At 44.4% G+C, this 22,092-nt stretch overlaps 1 protein-coding gene across 1 annotated transcript in view; it reads left to right on the top strand.

Annotated features, from left to right (window-relative positions):
• Positions 1-22,092, top strand: part of Ser (Serrate) — a 165,282-nt gene that overhangs the window by 63,593 nt on the left and 79,597 nt on the right. The window contains exons 5-8 of the mRNA XM_065216970.1: positions 17,621-17,675; positions 17,998-18,103; positions 18,202-18,350; positions 18,912-18,972. Coding sequence (XP_065073042.1) covers positions 17,621-17,675; positions 17,998-18,103; positions 18,202-18,350; positions 18,912-18,972 — 371 coding nt within the window. The remainder of the gene's footprint in view (positions 1-17,620; positions 17,676-17,997; positions 18,104-18,201; positions 18,351-18,911; positions 18,973-22,092) is intronic.

The raw sequence follows: 22,092 nt of genomic DNA, 5'->3' as shown, positions 1-22,092 counted from the left end.
CCAGCCTTTTGATGTGTTGTGGAAGTTCTGCCTTGAACGTGTCTAATGTGCTCTATTGGAATTACGCGTGAAGTACCATGCGTCACCTTTATTCCATTTACAGGTTTTTATCTGCCCAACATTGGTGCCAGAATTGCCATTTGCCCGATTTGTCGATATTTGTACCGATTTTAGAAATTGATACAGATATACAGATAAGGTTCCTCAGAATACCGATTTTGAGATTTTTAATAATAAAATTGATTTCCCACGCTCAAATGTCAGAGAAAACTATTGTAAGAGACTTTTATCTTTTTGAATATGTCACATATTTTTATTTATCTGTTTAGTTAATCTGTTTATTTAATCTGTCCTTCCAATTTTCCCCAAGAAGTTTCTTCCACCTTACCCCGTCACTTATTTTCCGATTCCACCGGAAAAATTATTTCGACTTCCCACGAAAGCTTCTTCTGGCTTCGCCCTAAAGGTTCTTTCGTCTTCACTTCTCACTTCACCTTTTACGCCTCCATCATTTCGTTCCTCTCTTCTTTGTTTTTAGTGTTTATTTGGTAGGCTCAATTCCCTTTAAAGCTCTACGGTGCCAAGGGAGTAATTCAGTTCCAAAATCTTCTATCCCGCCTACAGCGTTTCGAATTTTGCTTGATCCGCAAACCGTTTCTGCCATTGCAAGAAGTAAGTCAGTGACTGCTGGGCTTCATTTTCGCATGCATATCCAGTCTCCGGGCATCATGCGTCCATTTTCACCACCTCTTTATCCAGCACCTCTATCACTTTCACTCAGGGCCATGCATTTTCGAAACAAAGAAAAGAAAATGAACTCTCCACCGAATCCCTTCATTTCGAGCAATATCATTTTCGTGTAAGTCATTGTGTTTCTTGTTATCGAGTCACGATGAACATTGCTCTTTTCAAACATGACTTGAATTTCGCTTGTTTCGCTCGTCAAGTGCTTCAGTTCATTTCATTTGAGCAAAGACTTGTTTCAATTGACGCAATGAATGACTCGAAAACTGCTTCCTTCGTTTTTTTTTCACTTTCACTTCAATTCGGGCTCATTTGACTTGTCACGCATCGCGTCGTCAAGCATCAAAATATAGTATCCGCACGATATCGGTTGCCGATAGAGATGGCATCCGGATTATATATGGTAATAATATATTATTTTATGTTAAACGAAAATTATACTTACGAGGCCATTCTGGACTCCAAAATGGCGGCCATCGGGTTTCAGAAAAAGTGTCAAATACCCTACAATGGAATATTTTCGGAGCGGGGATGGCACGTAGATGCTGAAAATCGATATCCAACGCCATTTTGGAATTCAAAATAGTGACAATTGGTTTTCGGAAGTGTCAAATACCTTAAGATATGGATATTTTAGGAATGGGAAAAATGCGTAGATGTCAAAAATCGATATCCGACACTATGTTAGACTCCAATATGGCGGCCATTGGGTTTCAGAAAAAAGTGTCAAATACTTAATCTTACACGTGACGGAATCCATCTTTGACATAAAGGATGAGACGTAAACAAACATGTCATGTAAAAGTAAGTGCTCCGAGACTGAAAAGTTCGAAAGTACGTTTGATTGAGCCGAATTTCGCGTCTATTATGACTCAATTTTATGTCAAAATTGACGCTCGTATATGTCAGTCTCAGAGCACCTAAATTTACTTCAATTTTTTTAAGTGTGTATTGTTATTCTCGGAACGGGGACAACGCGTAGATGCCGAAAATCGGTATCAGATACCATTTTAAAATCCAATATGGTGGCCACCAGGGTTCAGAAAGCGTCAAATACCCTACAATATGGGTACTGGAACTGGAACAACGTGTAGATGCTGAAAATCGATATCCGACGCTATGTTGGAATCTAAAATGGCGGCCATCGGATTTCATAAAAGTGTCAAATACCCTAATATCAGGGTCTTTTTTCCGATTCCCACGACGCGTAGATGCTGAAAATCGATATTCGATGCCATTTGCAGGCCATTTGACCCTCCTTCTGAAATTGGAAGCCACTATCTTGAATTTCAAGATGGCGTTGGACATCGATTTCTGGCTTCTAGAATAAACCCACATTGATCGGTATTTAACAGTATTTCACAGTTTTTCTGAACCAAAGCCGCCATTTTGGATTTAAAGACGGCGTGACATCAATTTTCGGCATCTACGTCTCATCCCCATTCTGAAAACAACCATATATTAGGGTATTTGACACTTTTCCGCAAATTGAAAGTCGCCGTCTTGGATTTCAAAATGGCGTCGGATATCGATTTCCGGCCTCTAGACGCCACCCCGATTCCAAAAATACCTTATTGATGGGTATTTGACAATATTTCCCATTTGTTTTGAAATCGGAAGCCGCCATCTTGGATTTCTAAATGGCGTCGCATATCGATTTTCGATCTGTAGACTTCATACTGATTACAATTATATCGATATTGATGTGTATTTGACTGTATTTCCACTTTTTATTAAGCCGGAAGCCGCCATCTTCGATTTCAAAATGGTGTCTGATATCGATTTTCATCTTCTAGACATCATCCCGATTCCAAAAATACCTTTATTGATCTGATTTTGATAGTATTTCCTACTTATTATTAAACTGGAAGTTGCCACCTTGGATTTAAAAATGGCGTCGAATATAAATTTTCGATCTCTAGAAAATACCCATATTGATGGGTAAACAAACCACGCGACAATGATAAATTTGACATCCACATCATAAAAAACTACAAGGGACAGCCCTATGGGGTTGTACGCAATGGTGACGTAGGATAACGTGGTCTTATATAATAGGTAATTTTTTTTTAACTGCAGCAGAAGCTTGGGTTTTGTGTAGGAATAGGATCTTGAGCGGGGTTCTCTCTGTTTATACTCTTTATTATGACGCGCTTGACATAGATGGCCCAGGGCGACTCACGAAGAGCTACTGATTCCGATCAATAGCGGTGCGGCTTCTTCTTACTTCTATGGATGCTCATGTGGGCTGCAGTTTGCTGCTTGCAGGCAGCCTTTCGTTGTGTATTGGAGAAAACCACCACTCACCGGTGATTGAATAAACACCGTTTGGTGAAACCGGATGGAACTCAACTTTGAAATCTGTGTTAGGGAAATCATTTTTCGCAGGCAATCGGTGATCATTTTAGATATCAAAGCAACAGTTGCAACTTCGTGCAATTTTCAACAGTGACACTTTGAAAAATGATAAAGTCTTAAATTTAACAGATGCGTACAAATATTTCTGATCGATTGGTCATAAAATTGTTGAAATTGGTTCAGAGGCAGCTGAGTAATTAACGTTCAAAGTCTTTCATAATTTTGTTACATATTCCATTTTTGGTTTTCACAAAGTGTACCCCCATGTAGAAATCACAGACGTAGTCCTACGTCAAAACTGCGCGAATTTGGATCGAACAGCTTCGCTTCAATGCAAAATTAAGTTCATTTGACAATGAAAGAAGAAATGAACACGATTCAAGCCAAAACAAACAGCATGAAAACTGATCGAAAGTGGTTCTGTTGATGTAGACGAGGATCTCCTCCAAGAGAAGACAGAATGACTTTCAAAATTGAAAGTGATGGTTTACAGCTTCATCGTCACTTGATGATTTTCGATTGAAAGTGACTTTGTGGGGCCCTGCTTTCACTATTGTCATGCGGTTTCTGACCAAAAGAGAAGTTCCAGAATTCGATCGGAAGCACCGTTTCCGTGCTACAATATTTTGAAAAATTTCAAAGTCATCATTTTGAAAAATATACATGATCCGAAATGGCCAAATTTTAGTACAAATGTGAATCATTGCCCATAACAAACATGCATGCAAATTGGAGACGGTTGAGCTTTTCCAATTCGTCATTCGTACTGCTATCTGCACCGGTCTGTTTTTCGTTCTGTTAATATTGTTCCGTTTGGTGCAGGAATTCATTCGGTCTTGCATGCGGAGCATTTATTTTTATTCCCGTCATAGCATATATTCGCCTTTCGTTTGAGCAAAATAATGCGAGTAGAGAATTTTCTTTTTCATGTCCATTAGACTGATGCAAAATTTGACTTTTTCGCTCCACAGTGCTTAAATGGTTTCAAATCAGGTCCTGATTAGCCTCCCAAAGTTACAACTCATTTGGTTAGAAACATACTTCGCACAAGCCATTTGAAGTTTACTTGTGAATTACTATGGGAAATCTCAACTTTTTGTTCATTGCCTTCTAGTCTTTTTCCATATTGAGCTGCAAAATAGTTCGATAGCCAGTCTTATAGATAATTTTCTCAACTACAAGCTCAGCTGAAGATGGTTTCTATGTAGAACGAGACAGGAAAAAGTTATTAATTATTTAAGAGGTTGGTAAACTTATGACTTGATCAAGCAGCTGCTCTGTTGGCAACACTGTATTTTGCAGTGTGACATAGTAGCCATGATTTTTGTGTCCTTTTCAACGCCCCAGAAACACCAATGTTGCCTGCTGAGCAGTTGGTTAAGCATGATCATAAGACATCAGCGCATTGAATCATTGATAACTTTCGATCCTTGCATTTAATCAAAAAGTGGTATTCAGCAAAGTTGTAGCTGGAAAAATTTCCTACAAGTATAGTTGAAAGCTTTTGAAGCAGACCGATATGGTGAATTATTAGATAGACATGGACAAAAATCTTGGTTTTACCATAGTAATTTCCATACAAACTTCAAATGGTTTGTGCCATCTCAGTCTCTCACCAAATGGGTTCAAATTTTGAGAGGTTAGTCAGGATCCGATTTGGAATCGTTTAAGTATCGTGGAGCGAAAATTTCAAATTTTGCATCACTTTAATGTCCATGTGTACACCTCGTACACCTGTGATAATGTTGAGGCCCAACTGTGCAGGGAATTTGCATACGCACTTCTACCGGGCGAAAGACACCCTTAAACGGTACATTTCCCCGACCGGCGATGATGAAGATGAGAACAGCAGCTCTACAATGGGTTCCGTCGATAGCTACAAATCAACAGCCGGTTCCAACAGGGATCTCCGGGAAGCGATGCAGATGCTATTGGAAACCCAACGTCATTGAGCGGCGGAAGAAATGTAAGCAGTGGTAGTATGGAACCTGCAGGAGAAGAACAGGTGCTGAATCATGCACCCTTCGTGAACGTACGGCTTCCTGCGACTGATGTGCCAACTTTCGATGGTGATCGGAAAAACTGGAGATCCTTTGAGGATATTTTCAGTCAAACAATCCAGGCAAGGCTAGGATTCGGTCAAAATGTAATACCTGGTGTCATACCTTGAGGGTAGTGCAAAGCAGTTTGTGAGTTCCTTTCCGATTTCGGATGCCAACTACCAAGGAAGCTGTTTTTGCTCTTTTGCGTGAGTTTGTGGACCAACCAGTGGTCACCACTGCAACATCCGGAAATCTTCGTAAGCTCGTAAGTATTTCTGATGATGTGGTGCGTCAATTGAATGCGCTTGTAGAGGAATATAACACACGCGATCCGTGGCTCATCCATATCCTGGACATGGAATCGATTTTCTGAAGCTTCTGCACAACCGGTGCGATGCGCTGGAATCTTACACGGCGTTCGCGAAGAAGACAACAACGGAAGTCTCCAAGAAGGAAGCCATGAAGAAATCAGTTATCGAGAAGAAAATTCAGTCGCTCTATTCAGCTGCAGCAGAAGAAAAGTGCGCGAAATGCTCCAAGGAGCATCCGTTATCCTAATGTGATGAGTTCAAGAAAATGCACACTCAAAGCAACCGTGAACTAGTGAAGAAAGCGAAGTTGTGCTACAACTGTCAACGATCCTCGCCCACAGCGAAGTTTTGCCTGTAAGCAGCGACATCACACACTGTTGTGTGAATCGAAGAAAAAGCAGTGCATAACAATGATACGGAACAACAACAAGTGAGTGAAGCTGTCATTAACTCGATGGTGGCACAGGTTCCTGTGGAAGCGCAGCAGAAGGCCAACTGCTGTCATCCGTGTGCAGGGATCCGATGGCGAGCTCTGCTTCGTTCAAATGGAAAGGTATTAGTCTCCGGACTGGGACAGCTATCAGCAGGAACAACTCGTGGTCTTGTGAAGCTAGTGATTGCCAACGCGGTTCGTTGACACAACTTTTTTACAGACAAGTGCCTACGTCATGGGGAAGCACACATTGACACTACTTACTTAGTACAGTCTCCTGGACAAGCAGATACACGAAAACCTTTCTGATCCGGCATATCAGCGGCCGGGACCGCTTGACATAATCTTAAAGTCAGATGTCTTTCTCGTTCTACTCAAGCCAGGGCAAGTCAAGGACAACGGTGGTGTTCTCGTGGCGCAGAACACGATCTTTGGGTGGATTGTATTGGGGAATCAAGCCATCTACTCGTCAAGTATTCAAGCCAACGTTTCGATAGTCAATCTTCATGCAGATGTAGACGTTAACCGCACCTTGCGGATGTTTTGGGAGCAGGAGGAGGCTCCGAAGCTACCACAGCTTACCCCTCTGAACAAGCAGCCAACGAGCTCTAGGTCTACTCTCACACGGGACAAAAATGGGCGCTTTATCGTGCGACTACCGTTCGAAGATTCGAAGCCAGCGCTGGTCAAGTCTCTCACTACGGCGTTCAATCGATTGCAATCAATGGAGAGACGTTTTCGGAAGGACAAGGATTTTCATAAGCTGTACTTGGAGTTCATCAGTGAATGCCGTTGTCAAGACCGAGGGCACGACTACGAAACTTAGGGTGGTCTTCGACGCCTCGTGTGCGTCGTTGACCTGCGTGTCGCTCAACGACAGACTCCTGGCGGCACCCAACGTCAACCAGGATCTTTTCTCGGTGTTTCTACGTTTCCTAACCCACCCGGTGGCGTTTTCAGCGGACGTAGATAAGATGTATCGCCAGGTAATGGTACACCCGGCGGATCGTGTTTCGTGAATCTGAGGATCAACCAATCAAACACTATCGGCTGTGCACCGGAACCAAGTGCCGCTCCGTACTTAGCGATCGAAACTATGAAGCAAGCAGCCCGTGAGTACAATCAAGTGTACCCAGAAGCCGCTCAGAGGATTGAGCTCGACACCTACGTCGGCGATTGTCTGTCAGGTGCGCAGAGCGTTCAGCTAGCAAGGAAACTAAAGGAGCAGGTTGGGGAGATATTGGGGTCCGCTGGCTACCACCTGCGGAAATGGACCACGAATTGCTTGGAATTACTACAGGAAGCGCCGGAGGACGATCAAGCACCGGTCGATGTGAAGCTAACAGAGCAACCAAACGCAGTCAAGGCACTCGGCATTCGGTGGTTTCTCATGGAGGACTCATTCTCGTTCAAGGCTAGCCTCAATTTGAACAACGTGAACACCAAGCGACAATTACTTTCGGATGCCTACAAGTTGTTCGATCCTTTTGGATGGTTGTTACCCGTGACCGTCAAGATCAAGGTTCTATTCGAGCAAATATGACTATGCGATCTCTCGTGGGACGATCGGCTACCTCCAACAGTCAAACCAGCGTGGATTGAGATCAAGGAAACACTACACCAGGTCGGAACTGGCTCCCATCAAACAAGTGTCCCTGCCAAGGTTGGAGCTGAACGCAGCAGTTTTATTAGCAACACTGATTAAACCGATAATGCAAGCACTAAACCACTTGGAAGTGGAGCCTTGGGCATGACTTGGTGATTGAATAAACACCGTTTGGTGAGACCGGATGGAACTCAACTTTGAAGTCTGTGTTAGGGGAATCGCTTTTCGCAGGCAATCGGTGCTAATTTTAACTATCAATACAACAGTTACACATTCGTGCAACTTTCAATAGTGACATATTGAAAAATGATAAAGTCTTAAATTCAACAGATGCGTAGAAATATTTCTGATCGATTGGTAACAACAATTATTGAAATTGGTCCAGGGGCAGCTGAGTTATTAACGATCAAAATCTTTCATAATTTTGTTGCATTTTCCATTTTCGGTTTTCACAAAGTGTATCCCCGTTTATAAATCACAGCCGTAGTCCTACGTCAAAAAAAAAAATTCTTCTCGTCGATGATAAAAACCCATCGACGCAGCTAGGACCCTCTCGATCTGCCACATTCCCGAACAAAGCCTACCTTGCGACCCCTTTTTCATCAAACGAACTTTTGATTAAAAGCTTCCACTTAAATAGGAAAACATTCCGCCGCACACTCACTTCAGTTTCCACTTGTTACAATTTCAACTCCTTCTCCGCACTCACCTTACGGGAGATGCCTCTCGAGCGAAATGTAAACAAACTGAAGTTCTACCATCGCGCGAGCTCACTTGCCAGCAACTCCCGAAATATGAAAGGAAAATGATTCTCATTCTTCCCCATTTTTCAGCACAATCAGTCAGTCAGTGCTGAGAACATGAGAGCACGCCAAGTGGGAGGCTTAACTCAACAGCACTTCAGTTTTAGAGTGTGTGTGTGTGTGTTTGTGATTTTTAAACTTGATCCCATTCCGGGAAATTAAATCGTGGGAAATCACCGTGAATTGGCTTGCATTTTGGCATAATACAGGAAAACCTAGCCTACTGTGATTTGACGTGTCACTGTCAAAATAGCGAGGGGTGATTCACTGCCGCGCACCGCCTTCTATGAAGTAACGGAAATCCGACCGCGACCCAACACAAGAAGCCAATTGTGAGTGATGATGAATAATGAATTAAACGTACTTAATCGAGCATTCACATTTTTCATCGTAGTTTTTTTTTCGGGCCTGTGGCCCAAAAGCCCCACCGAATGCGGCGTGTGAACTCGCTCTATAATGATCCGAGTGAATTGAATCTTACGGTCATAATTTCGCACCATCATCGTCGTCGTCGTCGTCGTCGACAGCGACGTCGATTCGGACACCCCGGCTGAAACGAGTCATTTCTTCAAATGGAGGGCATTTTGTGAGGGAATTGTTATTGTTACACTTTCAATGGAACTCTGACTGACAGGGCTGGGCACCGCGCGCCGCCACCGCCGGTGTATGAATAACAAATGAGGTAGCCGTGGGCTTCTGGATTCCGGCTTTTATTCCATTTCGGATGTTTTGAGGGTCACTGACTGCGCGCGATCAGGACCGGGAAAGCCATTTTGGTTCTAACCTATATATTTTTCTCAGGCCACGTCAATCTCCTGGACCGGACCGACCGGGTAGGCAGTAATATCTCGGCAACACGATCTCCGTAGCGTGAATTAATTGAAGTGAAATCTAAACCTCAAATGATCTGTCAAAGGAGAAGGAATCCTACGGGTGTTAATGCTCCGGGAGAGTGCTCGGGCTTTTAAATAAATCAACAAATTGACGAACAAGCGAGCGATAAAAATCTTCTCCTTTCAATTCTTCCAACTGTCTGACGGACGGCGACGGCGACGACTACGACGACGACGACGGACGTACAAGCAGGGTTGGGACGGATCGAGCGGACACAGCTTATGATCATAAAAATTCATTCATAATTTTCTGAATACACTCGGCGAGAGATGGCACCGTCGCCAGCCAGCGGAAGGGGTCAATCGTTGGAGCCGCACTTGGAGCTGTCATTTTCGTTACACACAGCAGCCCTGCGCGCGCGCGGAAAATGGCGATTAGCACGTCGTGTCGCCCCCCCTTGTTGCCGTCCGGGGGCGCAGCAGGCTGGGGGCCAATAAATTTAATAGTTTTGACGAGGTTATCGTTAATTTTTACCCATTTTTGCGTCTCCCCGTGTGTCTATTTTTTTTTCGGGTCGCACGTGTGTCGATGTCCCTTGATGACGGAATGAAGAGAGACAGCTCGAGACGTCCGTTGTTGTCGTTGTCCATCTTGCGTGTCTGTGTATGCTTTTATGTCTTGTTTTGTGATCTCTTAATATGTTTCCACCTTCCCAAGCAAGCCATGAAGACGGCTGGCATGACGAGGGCCTCTTCTGTTACATGACAGCGAATTTACATTTTTTTTTTCTTCTACGGGCTCACGCGCGCAGGGTTCGGAAAAGAATGTAATTCGATTTGAATATAATATCTACCTGGCGGTGGTGGCACGGCAACCGAAAGCAGGAGCTGTTGGCCCCGGGAATGGTTTTATTATGATTGAATTAAATAGTTGATTACAGTAACACAATAATACACTGCCGTCTTCGTCAAGTCAAGATGATTCACAGTCCACCCTGTAAAACAAAATAGGCCAATGCTATGACAGGTCGGTTTCCTTAGCAACAGAAGGTAGACGTTCGAATGCATCCGATTTCCGAACATCCGCCTTCAGGTCGCTTAGTTTCACAGATCTGGACTTCCTCTCGAGAAAGGGAAATCGCGACCGGATGCACTTGAGACCCCACGCAAGTGGTGCTCCAGCCCGAGATGGCCCCTTAATTCATCCTCTCCTTCGAAACTAGCCCGGCTAAAAACATCCCATATTTCACTCACGAAAGCAATTGACTTTCGCCTTAAAACCATCTCACTTTTGGTTACACACGCGCTCACGTAAATTCCCATGGTCCGTCGTACTGCTCCAGCTTCAGGAACTGCTTCATGGCAGCAGCAGCAACGGCAGCAACAGCAATTAGGTGCGGGATTGATGCTGGGCTAATTATTGGCACTATTTCCGCCACTTTATTGCGCTCCTGTAGTGTGCTCTGTGGCGTGCTTAGTCTGGCTTAAGTACGCGATCGAACGCCCCGTAAAGATTCACATTTTTATTGCACCACCAGTTCCATTGCCATTTTTCATATCCCACCCGCAACCGCCGCCTGCTCTGCCCCATGGGAGTCAAAACAGAAAAATGGTAATTGCGAAAAAAGTAAAACACCAGCAGCCGCCAACTGCATATAAAACGTAGCTTAATACCTCGCCTGTATGCATAAATGAGCGAAGAAATCATCAAGCGAAAAATATGGCAGGGCAGAAGGAAAACAAGAAGCAGCCGCATATTAAGATGCCAGTGGCGGCTCGAAACACTCTCCCATCGCACCATTTGACACTGACAATCGTAGTAGGCGACGACGGATTCGGTCGGTGCTGCGGTCGTTGGTGCCGCGGAGTGATATTTATTTGAAAAATGATAGTTTCCAACCCCCGCGTTTCCTCGCCGGATGCGCACCGCCGATCATTGCTTCATTTCGCGCAAAATTAACAGTGTTTCCAGAGCAATTACAAGCGATTCACGACTTTTGGCTCGTTTATTATTGGTTGAAGTTCCCCCGCACACACAAACGCCTTCAGCTCAATTCCGGACCGCGGCCCCGGGAGGTTATGAATATTCATCTCGCATTTCTCCAACTCGTCGCTGCAGCAGTCGCTACTAGGTTCCCTTGGCAACGTCTGCCCCAATCAATCCGGACTGATGCGCAGCAGGCTGCTGCGGAAATTTCCCTCCAAAGCTCAACGCCTCCCTAAGTTCATGGTACACGATCTGCTGCAGTTTGCATGCAAATCCTCCGTACATCATCTAACTGCACGGCGGCGGCTTCTGCCCATCATCGTCTTCGCCGAGGTATCGCGTGTTGGCTCCGAAAAAAAAAATACATAAATGGAAAACGGCAGCCTACTCTGATCGCTGCATTGCAGTAATCAACCATCGAGGTACACGCTCTCGCTCTCAGGTGGCGTGCATACAGAATTTTGATATGAGGCGATCAAGGAAGGACGTATTAATTACGGAAATTCAATAGAAAATATGATACTCTTACACTCTCCTGGTCAGGATCGGGGCAACAGTCTAATGTCGAAGGAGTGAAAAAAAAAATGAAAATTGCCCGAAAGTGATCCTCCTGTTGCTGCTGATGATGATGCACATCAGGTCGAAACGATCGAGATCAAGATCACGAACGATCGATTGCTGGTGTTGCTGCTGCTGATGCTCGACTGACGAGCAGATGCCGCCATCGCCGCCGCCGCCGTCGATGAGTCAGTTGGTGCACAAGGAGTAACAGCAGCTGAACATGCCTCATCACTCATTCCGGTGTGCGGAGGTGCAGCGTGGTGAATACGTAATGATCCTTACCGGATCGTGAGAACTTTGCGCACTCTCTTCTCGTTCCTGTACGCATCTCCATCGCCGTCGTCGTCATCGTCGTCGTCTTCGTCGTCGTCGTCCATCTGGTGGTGGTGGGACGAAGAATAATTGGTTAATTTGTGTGCGGTGGTCTACTGCGATTTCGGCAGACCGGAACGGTACAAATGTTGACTTTAACGATCGCTAGAGTACGACTCCGATTGCATGAATATTTATCGAGCGCGACACGGTGGGGTCAGAGGTTGGATCGGAACTCGTGACCGGCTCGCTAGGTGTCTTGTATTCCAGCCTTGCACACAGGACGAAGCCGCTAATTAAATTTAAGGGAAACATTGTCGGGAAGAAGCGCATTAATTAAAATTCCTACTCTCCCTACTGGCAGCAGTGTGACATTTGCATAAGCCAATAGGGAACCGCCGCACAAAACGCAGCAAATCTTATCGCCACTTGCCGATCTTCGTCGGATTGCGGTTTGTGCGCGCTCGAAGATTTTTGGATGGGATCTGCTTAATTTTTGGTGCATAAATTACCCCGCGCTGGCGCGCGCTTTATTGTGGATAAATTTCACGTTGCGAAAAAGAAGACGACAAACGGGTTCTGGTTTCCATCAGAGCAGGCACTGGATGGTTTGGCTGCGGGAGGCACAAGGACAAAGGAGCACTTTCTTTGACAAATTGTTTGGTGATTTTCTTTTGATTGTTGTCTTGATTAAAATTTGACTAACTTTGAGTTTGAAAAATACAATTAATTCAATTCACTGTGGTCCGAAATGGGAAAATTAGAAACGTCATTTAATCCACTAAAAGTGTGTTTATGTTACTTCATACGTGAAGATTGAAATTTTCAGAGTTGATTGGAAATGCTATCTAACATGAAGCTTTAGTGTGATAATTTATTAGGTGGAGAATGATCTTAGAAGAGGGTAGGTAGATAGTTCCGTTCGATTACGGCAGTATGAACATTGAATAGAAGTTGAAAATGACCGAAGGGCCATTCGAATCATATGGAAAATTCGGTAGATTTGTTCTTATTAGCTGGTGCCAGCGGAAAGGTTGCTTCAGAGTAATCCGTTATCGGCACTCCTCGAAGAAGCAGATGTAGCTCCAGTTGAGAAACGGGAAAAAGTTCCCCCACTGTTCACCTCGACGAAGGAACTCGCGTTGCTCAGGAATGAGCTGGCTGTTCAAGCTGTGCAGCACGGGGATCAAAATCTTGTGCTCAACGCTGGCGGACTACAACGCTGTTGGCACTTTTCTTGAGCTGAACCGGGTTGAGTTCTACACTCACGACGTGTTCACGCCCAAACGCGAACGACAGTCAGTGCCCGTCGTAAGCCCCACCCATTTGTTAAATTTCTCTCAACCAACGATCGAGCAAGGCGAAAACCAGAAGATGAAGAAGAAGCAGCACGATAGTATAAAAGCAGCGCAGCTAGTGGCATTAGTATTAGTATGGTTTTAGATGTCAAACTGTATACAACAAGAGGAAAATAAATAATTGAAGCGATCCTAGTTTTTTTACAACATCCTCTGATCCGGCATTGTGTTCAACTGAGGAGGAGCAGTACAGCGTTTTTAAATACAGTCCACCGCTGGTTGAGTGCTTGCTGTCGACGGGCTTGCGGAATCCCAACCGTCCTTATCAGGACAAGAAGAGTTTTTCGTTATCCCAAGCGCCTGAGCAGAACACTCATTTTACAAAGACTTCCTGTTTGAGCGGCACCCTTTCCCTTCCTGTCTTCTCAGGACACAATTAGTTTTGCCGCAAGAGAACTAGGAAGTCCCACCATTCCCATCATTGGAGTCTGGTACGGCTCCGACACGACGTCCCTGGAAGAAAACCACTGAAAATAGTGATCCGTGGTCTTCCAAATCTCCCTGTTGCGGAGATTAAAGCGGAATTGGAGCACCTTCATCGGCAACCAATCAACATTTTTCCCATTGCGAGACGTGGCTGCTCTGCGGCAGATTCGCGCGCTGTTCAACATCGTGATTCAGTGGGAGCAGTATCGCCCTCGGCACCGTCACGTGACACAGTGCACTAACTGTCTGGCATTTGGGCACGGTACGAAGAATTGTCACATGAAAGCTCGTTGTGGCAAATGTGCTGGGGCTCACAATACTACCGCCTGCAAGAAGGAAGAAGAAGCTGAACCTAAGTGCGTGAACTGTGATTCCAACCATCTGGGCGAGCCAAGCGAGCGGCCTTCATCCAGATCCGTCAACAGGCTTCCACGAGGAACCAACCTGGTCGACACCACAATAATCGTGCTCCTATTGTCAACATGGACACGTTTCCAGTACTTCAGGCTCGTCGTATGGTCCCGAACCTAGCACCGCTTTCACTAAACCAGCGCCCCCCGTTGCGAATCCAACGTCAGATCAAGCGGGTCCCAGCCACCGTTCATTTCAGCATCGCCTCACTGCCGCTGCGGCCCAGCCGAGCCATGGCTCTACTGCCCCGGGATTATCGTACGCCCGTGCTGTGTCAGGTGAGACAGAAGAAAATTCTCCACTCACAAGCGACGAACTAGTGACCCTCGTGACTGAGGTGATCATAATCTTACGCACCACCAAGACACTACCTGAACAAATTCGTGCAGTTATGACCTTCGTGCAAAAGTATGGACCGTGAAGTCATTAAAATAGCCAACTGGAACGCTTGCTCGCTCAAGAGCAAAATCATTGAGTTCGTTTCGTCATCACCGAAACACACCTGAAGTCGGAGATAAATGTTCAACTCCCCGATTATCGGCTCGTAAGACTAGACCGGACCAGCTCCTGCGGAGGAGGAGTGGCTATCGCATTAAGGAGAAATATTGGCTGTCGACTGCTACCGAGTTTCCAGCTGACGATGATCGAAGCGGTGGGTGTGGAAGTCTCCACTTCTGTCGGCACTATTACCATCATTGTGGCCTACTGTCCCAAACAAGCCACCATCAGGGACGGGTCGGCAGCAGACCTGCGGAGAGACATCATCAGACTGACTCGACGCCGATGATGTACTTCTCATCGCTGGCGACCTGAACGCCAAACACCAGGCTTGGAGCAACAGTCGACGCTACCAAAACGGCTAAATCCTGAACGACGACCTGCAAGAGGCTCACCCGCTTGAGCCGGTCTGGCGTACACTTCGCCATCGACATCTTCGTCAGCAATGTGGGAGGCAACATCTCGCAACCTGTGACCCACCAGGAGCTAAGTTCAGACCACTATCCGGTGGTGGCCGATGTGGGCTCATCCATCAACCGATTTCAAGCTTCCCGACGCAACTACCATCGCGTCAGATGGGATCAGTTCCAACACTGTAACGACTCCACTTTCTACTACGGTGTTGTTCCGGAGACGCCCGAAGACGTTGACCGGTGTCTGCATTCCATCGAGGAGGCGATATCCCGGGCCAGGGAACAACACGTGCCAGTATCCAGGCAGATGAGCAATACTCTGAACCTTGACAAATCTACCAAAGACCTTATAAGACTCCGTAACACCATCCGAAGGCAGTACCAACGCTCTGGTCTACCTGTCCTTAAGACCCACTGTAATCGCCTGACAAAAACCATCCAAGCCAGGATGGTGGACCTCAGAAGTCAGGTCTTTGCTAACAGGATCCGCTCTCTCCCAGATTGTGCAAAGCCCTTTTGGACACTAACCAAAATTCTTAAAAATAAGCCAAGACCCATTCCACCACTGACCCCACTGGATAGTCCCGGCGACCCAGTGGTTCATCTGATAACTCCTGAAGAGAAGGCTGCCGCGATAGGTCAACACTTTGTCAGCTCTCATAATCTCGGACAAAACATCGTCAGCCCTCACGAAGCTGAGGTTGCTGAAAACGCAACCAGCCTCCATCAGATTCCCAATATTTTTTTCCGAGGAATCCGAGATTAAGGCTGACGAACTGTTGGCCTATATCAAATCATCTAAAAACATGAAGGCCCTAAAAAATTCGGAATTTAGGGACACTCACTGAGTAAAGTTTTACATGAGTAAAAATTTTACTCAGTCCATGAGAAACCGTGTTTTTTCGAATTTTAGTGAGTCATATTGAAGATCAGCCACCGGTAAATTTTAAACTTCTAAAAAATATCGTAACATATCTTGATAATTTGAAACCTTTTAAATCCTCAAAATCCTAAAAATATTTTTTTATCACAAAATTGAGGTGAAAAGGTTTTTTTTTATCTAGACAGCTGCATTTAAAATAAAATGCCGTAGCTTTTCCAGTAACATCAATTTCTGCTGATATACACTTTCTTACCATATTTAGCTGTTTATAAATAGCCGGGAAAAATATGTTGAGCAACCGAGAAAAACCTGCAAAAACCCGGGAATTCATTTCATAAATTCAGGAGCGGGACGTTTCGCCGAATGGGTAATTTCACCGAAGGTCATTTTGCCGAATGGGTCATTTCGCCGAAGAGCAAGCCATTTTCTACGGTTTTGAACTTTTCTCAAAGCTCAGTATATGAAATCAGTGTCGAAAAAAGAAAAAGAAGGTTGGATTTTTTCAACCTGGCAGGCAAGATTTTAATGTAATGCTTCCTTCTTTTGAATATGGAAGTTCTTTAGAGTTGCACTGCATTATCAATGTTTTACATTTTTAGAAATGTTTCCTTTTTTTGAACATGATTGTTTTCTAAATGATGAATATTGAATTGATTTATTGGAATGCTTCCAATGAATCATTTGGCGAAACGTCTTTCGGCGAAATGACACAGCCCCCTTAAATTCAGAGGGCACCCTGAACTCGCTTATTTTTAGCTATTATCTGGTAGAACTAGAAGTAATCTGAACAGATTTTCAATCAAATAATTGACCTTACATTCTAAGGTTTTCTCATGACTCTTTCAATATGATGCTGGACCTGGAATTGAAGTTCTTGAAATTCTATAAACTGAGAACCAAAGATCTGTTTTTGATTGATTATTGATTGCTATTGATGGACCTTAGAAATCGTCTAGATCATCCCGTTGACATCTCTTGACTATCCATGCCTTTGTTGAACTCTCCGTACTTGGCCTGACCCTTAACCTGTGGATTTGACTTTAATAACCTCTGGAACTGCCTTGTGATGCCTCTTGGACTATGGGAAAGGATAATACTTGTACGGACTAATCGAAAATCTCCTACTTATCTTTAATTCCTCTGGATATTGATTACTTTGGAGCACATCATCATCGGCAAATTGCCAAGAACCTGACATAAACCATCGAGAAACCTTGAACAATTCCCGTTTTCACGACCTCGAATTTTTCAACACCGACGCCACCACGCAAAACCAAAGTAGGCCATCGCGATTAAACGACCTGCGATGTTTTCCTTCCGTGGTTATCGCTGAGTGAGAACACACAAAATTAGGGGTTTCCCCGGGCAACCGTTGCTGGATCGCATTTCGGCCGTTGTCTCATTAATTCACCCACGCGGGAGCACGACGTGGGTGGCTCTCGACTAGTGATCCCGCGGGAACATGGCAGCATGTTCCTCCCTGATTAGATATCATGCCTCCGGAGTTCCGAAACAATGGGAAATTAATTAAATACCTAACGCGCCACCGAGCCGTGCTAGGCTTCTATTGAGTTTTAATTAATTGCTCTTGTTTCTAAACGGTGTGTTCTTTTTCTTCTCTCTCCGTCCGTTTTCTTCCAGAAATCGTTCACGCTCATTCTGCAAGCCCTGGACACGTTCAACGAGTCCTATCCAAGTAAGTATGACGATCAGCAGGCAGCAACGGCAGTGGCGGCAGGGGTGTGAAAAAACACATGCTCTCATTTCATCCAACATGGAGTTTTCGAGTCGCGAAAAATCGCACCACCATCGATTTCGTGAGCTGTAATTCGTCATTTTCCTCGCGGCGAGCGCGTTTCCCACCGCGCGTTAACAGCAAAATTAGCATAACGATCTTGTTACAGCACTGCCGCCGCCACTGCTCTAATTTGTATGCTCCTGCTAAAGAGGCGATCACCTCCCGTTAATCGAAAAAAAAAAAAACATGGACGCTAATTAAAATTTTCCCTCATCCACAGTAACGGATCGGTTGATCGAGGAGACCTCGTTTTCCGGTGTCATTCTGCCCTCGCACGAATGGAATACATTAGATCACACGGGGAAGAACGCCCGGATCACGTATCGGTAAGTTCTGGAGTTCATGGCTTGCTTTGGCCAGTGTTTTTATTTTTTTCGGATAAATTTATTGTTTTGAATTTTCTGTTCCTTTCTTCACGATGCAGGGTCCGAGTGCAGTGCGCAGACAACTACTACAACACGACCTGTACGACGTTCTGCCGGCCCCGGAACGACCAGTTTGGGCACTATACCTGCGGCGAGCAGGGCAACAAGGTGTGCCTACCGGGCTGGCAGGGCGCCAACTGTGAGAAAGGTAAGCATAAGGTCCATTTCATAACAACAACAACAACAACAACAACAACCAGAAACTGACGCGGCTGTCCGATAAAGTAATCGCATGCGGTGATCGATTAGCCGCCGTCGTAGCAAACAGCAGTAGGCTTTGGCTCGTCACAAATCAAAAATCTAGAGACGCGCGCTTGATTCCGAATGTGTGTGTGTGTGTGTGTGTGACTTATGACGAGAGAAAGCCGCGTTGCGCCGTCGCCTTATGTAAAATCGAGAAACGAAAGCGCCATGCCTAATGTCCCACGATTTGATTGAGCCTCCGCCGATCGCTGTTGTTTTCCTTTTATTTCTCTAATTCCCTAATTTTATTGCATCTTATCGCGGAGACATTTTGATGGCGATGGGGTGATTTGTTTTTTTTTTGCGTAAGCGCTATTTCGTTGTCTCTTCTTCGAATATGGCGTCGGGGGGGTCAGAGGTTCACCCGCCGAGCTGACCTCGATCGATTGTCGATGACGACGATCCCTCTGAATTCGAAAAAATTAAAACTAACACGACTTTCTCTTTTGTTATTTTTTTTTAACAGCAATCTGCAAGCCAGGATGCGACCAGATACACGGCAAATGTGACCAACCCGGGGGATGCGAGTAAGTACAGCCATTATCTAAATTTAATTAGCCTCCCCCACCCCACCCCTCGCTTCTTCCGAAACAATTGCAACGTGACAACAAGCATTAGAAAAATCGCTACACAACAAACAAACGGGGAATCGAATCGAAGCAACTCCGCCTCGCTCTGCTGAATCCCAACCAATCGCAGTTGGCCACGGTTGCCATTGGAGCTGCTGCAGCGAACCAAAAAAAAAAACCCCAGTAGCCGGAAAACTCCAGACAATCGCGCTTCGGTCGTGTCGTGATCTGGAGCGCTATTGGGAAATATTTGTCCACCGCCTGCTTCGCGATTCGCCTTACCGTCTTCTAATTAGCTCTTTCTTCTATTTTACGACCCCGCGACGAAAAACCGCCTCACGTTGCACATATTTGCATCTGTTTTCCCGTTTTTCTCTCGAATGTAGTTCGCTCGTGTAGTTTCGATTTAAGTTCGCACAAAGCGGCAACGGCGGCGGCGGCTTCCGTGTCGTGGACGTACCTTACCAATAATATTTGAGCGAACTATTCCAAGAGCGAGCCAATCCGTGACTTGGAGGCCCCTCCTCCTCCATGAGCGCGCGCAACCCGCGATGATGAGAGGACGAACCCGTTAAATGGTTTTTCCTAGAGTAGCTCCCTGTGAGGGAAAGGGGGGGGGGGGGGACTGAGTAGGGGGAAGAACACCATAAATTACAACCACTTTTCCTTCTGTTTGTGCTTATGTTTTTTTTCTCTCTGTGGTTTTCGAACGCCGCCGTGTACAACATACAAACAGTACATATATTAGTAGAAACAAATAGCATTGTAAAATTACATGGCGTTTGATGTTTTGGGTTTTCTAGGGTTAGCGGAGGTGCGGGGAGTGGAGTTTGAAGAAGAATGAGAGTAATTTATCACGACTCTCAAATGGTCACAGTTGTAGACAATGGAGGTTTTCGTGTGGTGCGGTTTTTGTTTGAAAACACACACAGAAGTCATGGCATTCTGTGGTAGGATTTTGCTTTAGTGAGCAAATTATGGTATGTCGTAGAAAATGGGCCGTTTTTTAAAGAATTTCTATGAGAAAATAATGGTCTACATAAAACGTGATTTTTGTTTATATTTCACGATGGAAAACTTTGAGATTAGAGGCAGTCAGATAAGTTGAGGCAATATTCAAATTGTGTTGAATAAAGCAACCCTAAAATGCAGAAATCGCCGGTCGAAGCAAGCTTGGAAAATCATTTTGCAAAAAATGCTTTACTGGTGGTTGGTAAGGGCAACTTCAGCGGTGGTATATTTTTAGATTTAAAACAGCGATTCAGTTTCACCATTGCAGTCATAATTCGCTCGTTGGCAGCGGTTTTCAGCGACCGCTCTGTAGTTTTTCATGTTGAACAGTTCACTAGATTATTTCGAAGTGTCAATGGAAATTTCAAGACTAGTTTGACACAATTTTCTAACGGGATAGCTGATTTTGAGCTGGGACGTCACCCAATTTCAAAAACTGTACGGTTGATAAAAATCAGTCGGCTTTCTTTTGGCATTTTCGGACCGATTAACTTGAATTCTTCCCTTTTTGTCGGGACAATTCTGACTAAATGGGCTTCCCACACCAAGAAGTTATTCGTATGAAATTTACACAGAGAGTGATCATTTTGATCAGAAGTGTCGCCATTTTGAAAATTATACAAGATTCAAAACGGCCGAATTTTAGCAAAAATATGAATCATTCCTTATAACAAAATAATTATGCCAAATTTCATGGAAATTGGAGAACGTCAAATTTTTCCGATTCATCATTTCTAGATAGAGCTGGAATTAGGGCGTAACAGCTTTTGTAAACAATGACTTCTCTCGATGATTTCTATGAATTCAAGGCACGCCCACGTAAATCAACATAACCATTGGATAGGGGAGGTCTTCCCCTATCCGATGGTGATGTTGATTTGCGTTGGCGAGCCTTGACTTTCTAGAAATCATCGAAAGAAATAATTTTTTACAAAAGTTGTTACGAAAAGTTGTTACGAACTAATTTCAACTCTATCTAGAATTAGCGTGAACTACTTTTTTATCCATTCGAACTTTTGTTAACGTTTGGAATTTAATTCGACGTTTTGTCCTTCGACCTTTTATACATTTCGACATTTTGTCTCATTAAATTTCAATGGACATTACACTGAAAAAAGTTTTCACTTAGTTTCGCACACAGTATTTTTCCAAAAACAAAAACAATAATTTTTACCTGAATATCACATAGCATTAGAAATTCTATATGAGATATCATATAGATTTCATTGGCCACATAACGTTTATGTGATTTAGTGGTGCAATTTCCAATTATTGGATCACATGAAAGTTATGTGAAATTCACATGGATATTTTCCACTGGTTATGTGATTTATTTTATGAGTGTATGTCCATTCGACCTATTGTCAATTCGAACTTTTGTGCTTCGATCTTTTGTTCTTCGACCTTTTGTACTTCGACCTTTTGTACTTCGACCTTTTGTACTACATCCGTCCGGGATAAGTCAAAACTATCTTCAGAACAAAATCTGAGGATACCTCCGATTTAAATTGGTGGTTTAGACTATTAACTTCTTTATTGGTCGATCAGCAAAACATATAAGAGGAACAAACTGTTGAATGCCATGAGACAACGAAACCTTTTTTCCAAGCTTCTCCCCTGATTCTTTCCTCAAAACTCAAACCTCGAGTTAACCGCAAGTAATTGATCCCATCCATACTAGACGTAGACTTAGGCAAAACTTGTAAGTTACAAAGATGAATTATTGGCTCCGTGAAGCTAGCGCTATTAAGCCTTCAAAATAAACGAATTAGATTAAAAAAGTGTTATATATATGTACATCTTAAATTTATGTAATTATCTATATGTTCACCAGATTATATAATATCCAGATTCCAGGGAATTCCCGGGTAGAGCCATAAGCTGTAACACAATTTTTAGGTATCCAAAAAATGCCGGCGCCGGTGGTGTAGTGGTAAGCGTGACTGCTTTCTAACACCCCAGTGGGTCTGGGTTCAATCCCAGCCGAGGTCGGTGGGATTTTTCTGAGGCATAAAAATCTCTGGTCACGTCTTCCTTCGGAAGGGAAGTAAAGCCGTTGGTCCCGGC

This window comes from Ochlerotatus camptorhynchus, unplaced genomic scaffold (genome assembly GCF_037179485.1).
Source record: "Ochlerotatus camptorhynchus isolate MF236.1 unplaced genomic scaffold, CSIRO-AGI_Acam_v1.1 ptg000070l, whole genome shotgun sequence".
In the NCBI taxonomy this organism is placed as follows: Eukaryota; Metazoa; Arthropoda; class Insecta; order Diptera; family Culicidae; genus Ochlerotatus; species Ochlerotatus camptorhynchus.
Note: the sequence above shows the minus strand (reverse complement) of the source record. Positions and strands in the feature narration are given on the sequence as shown.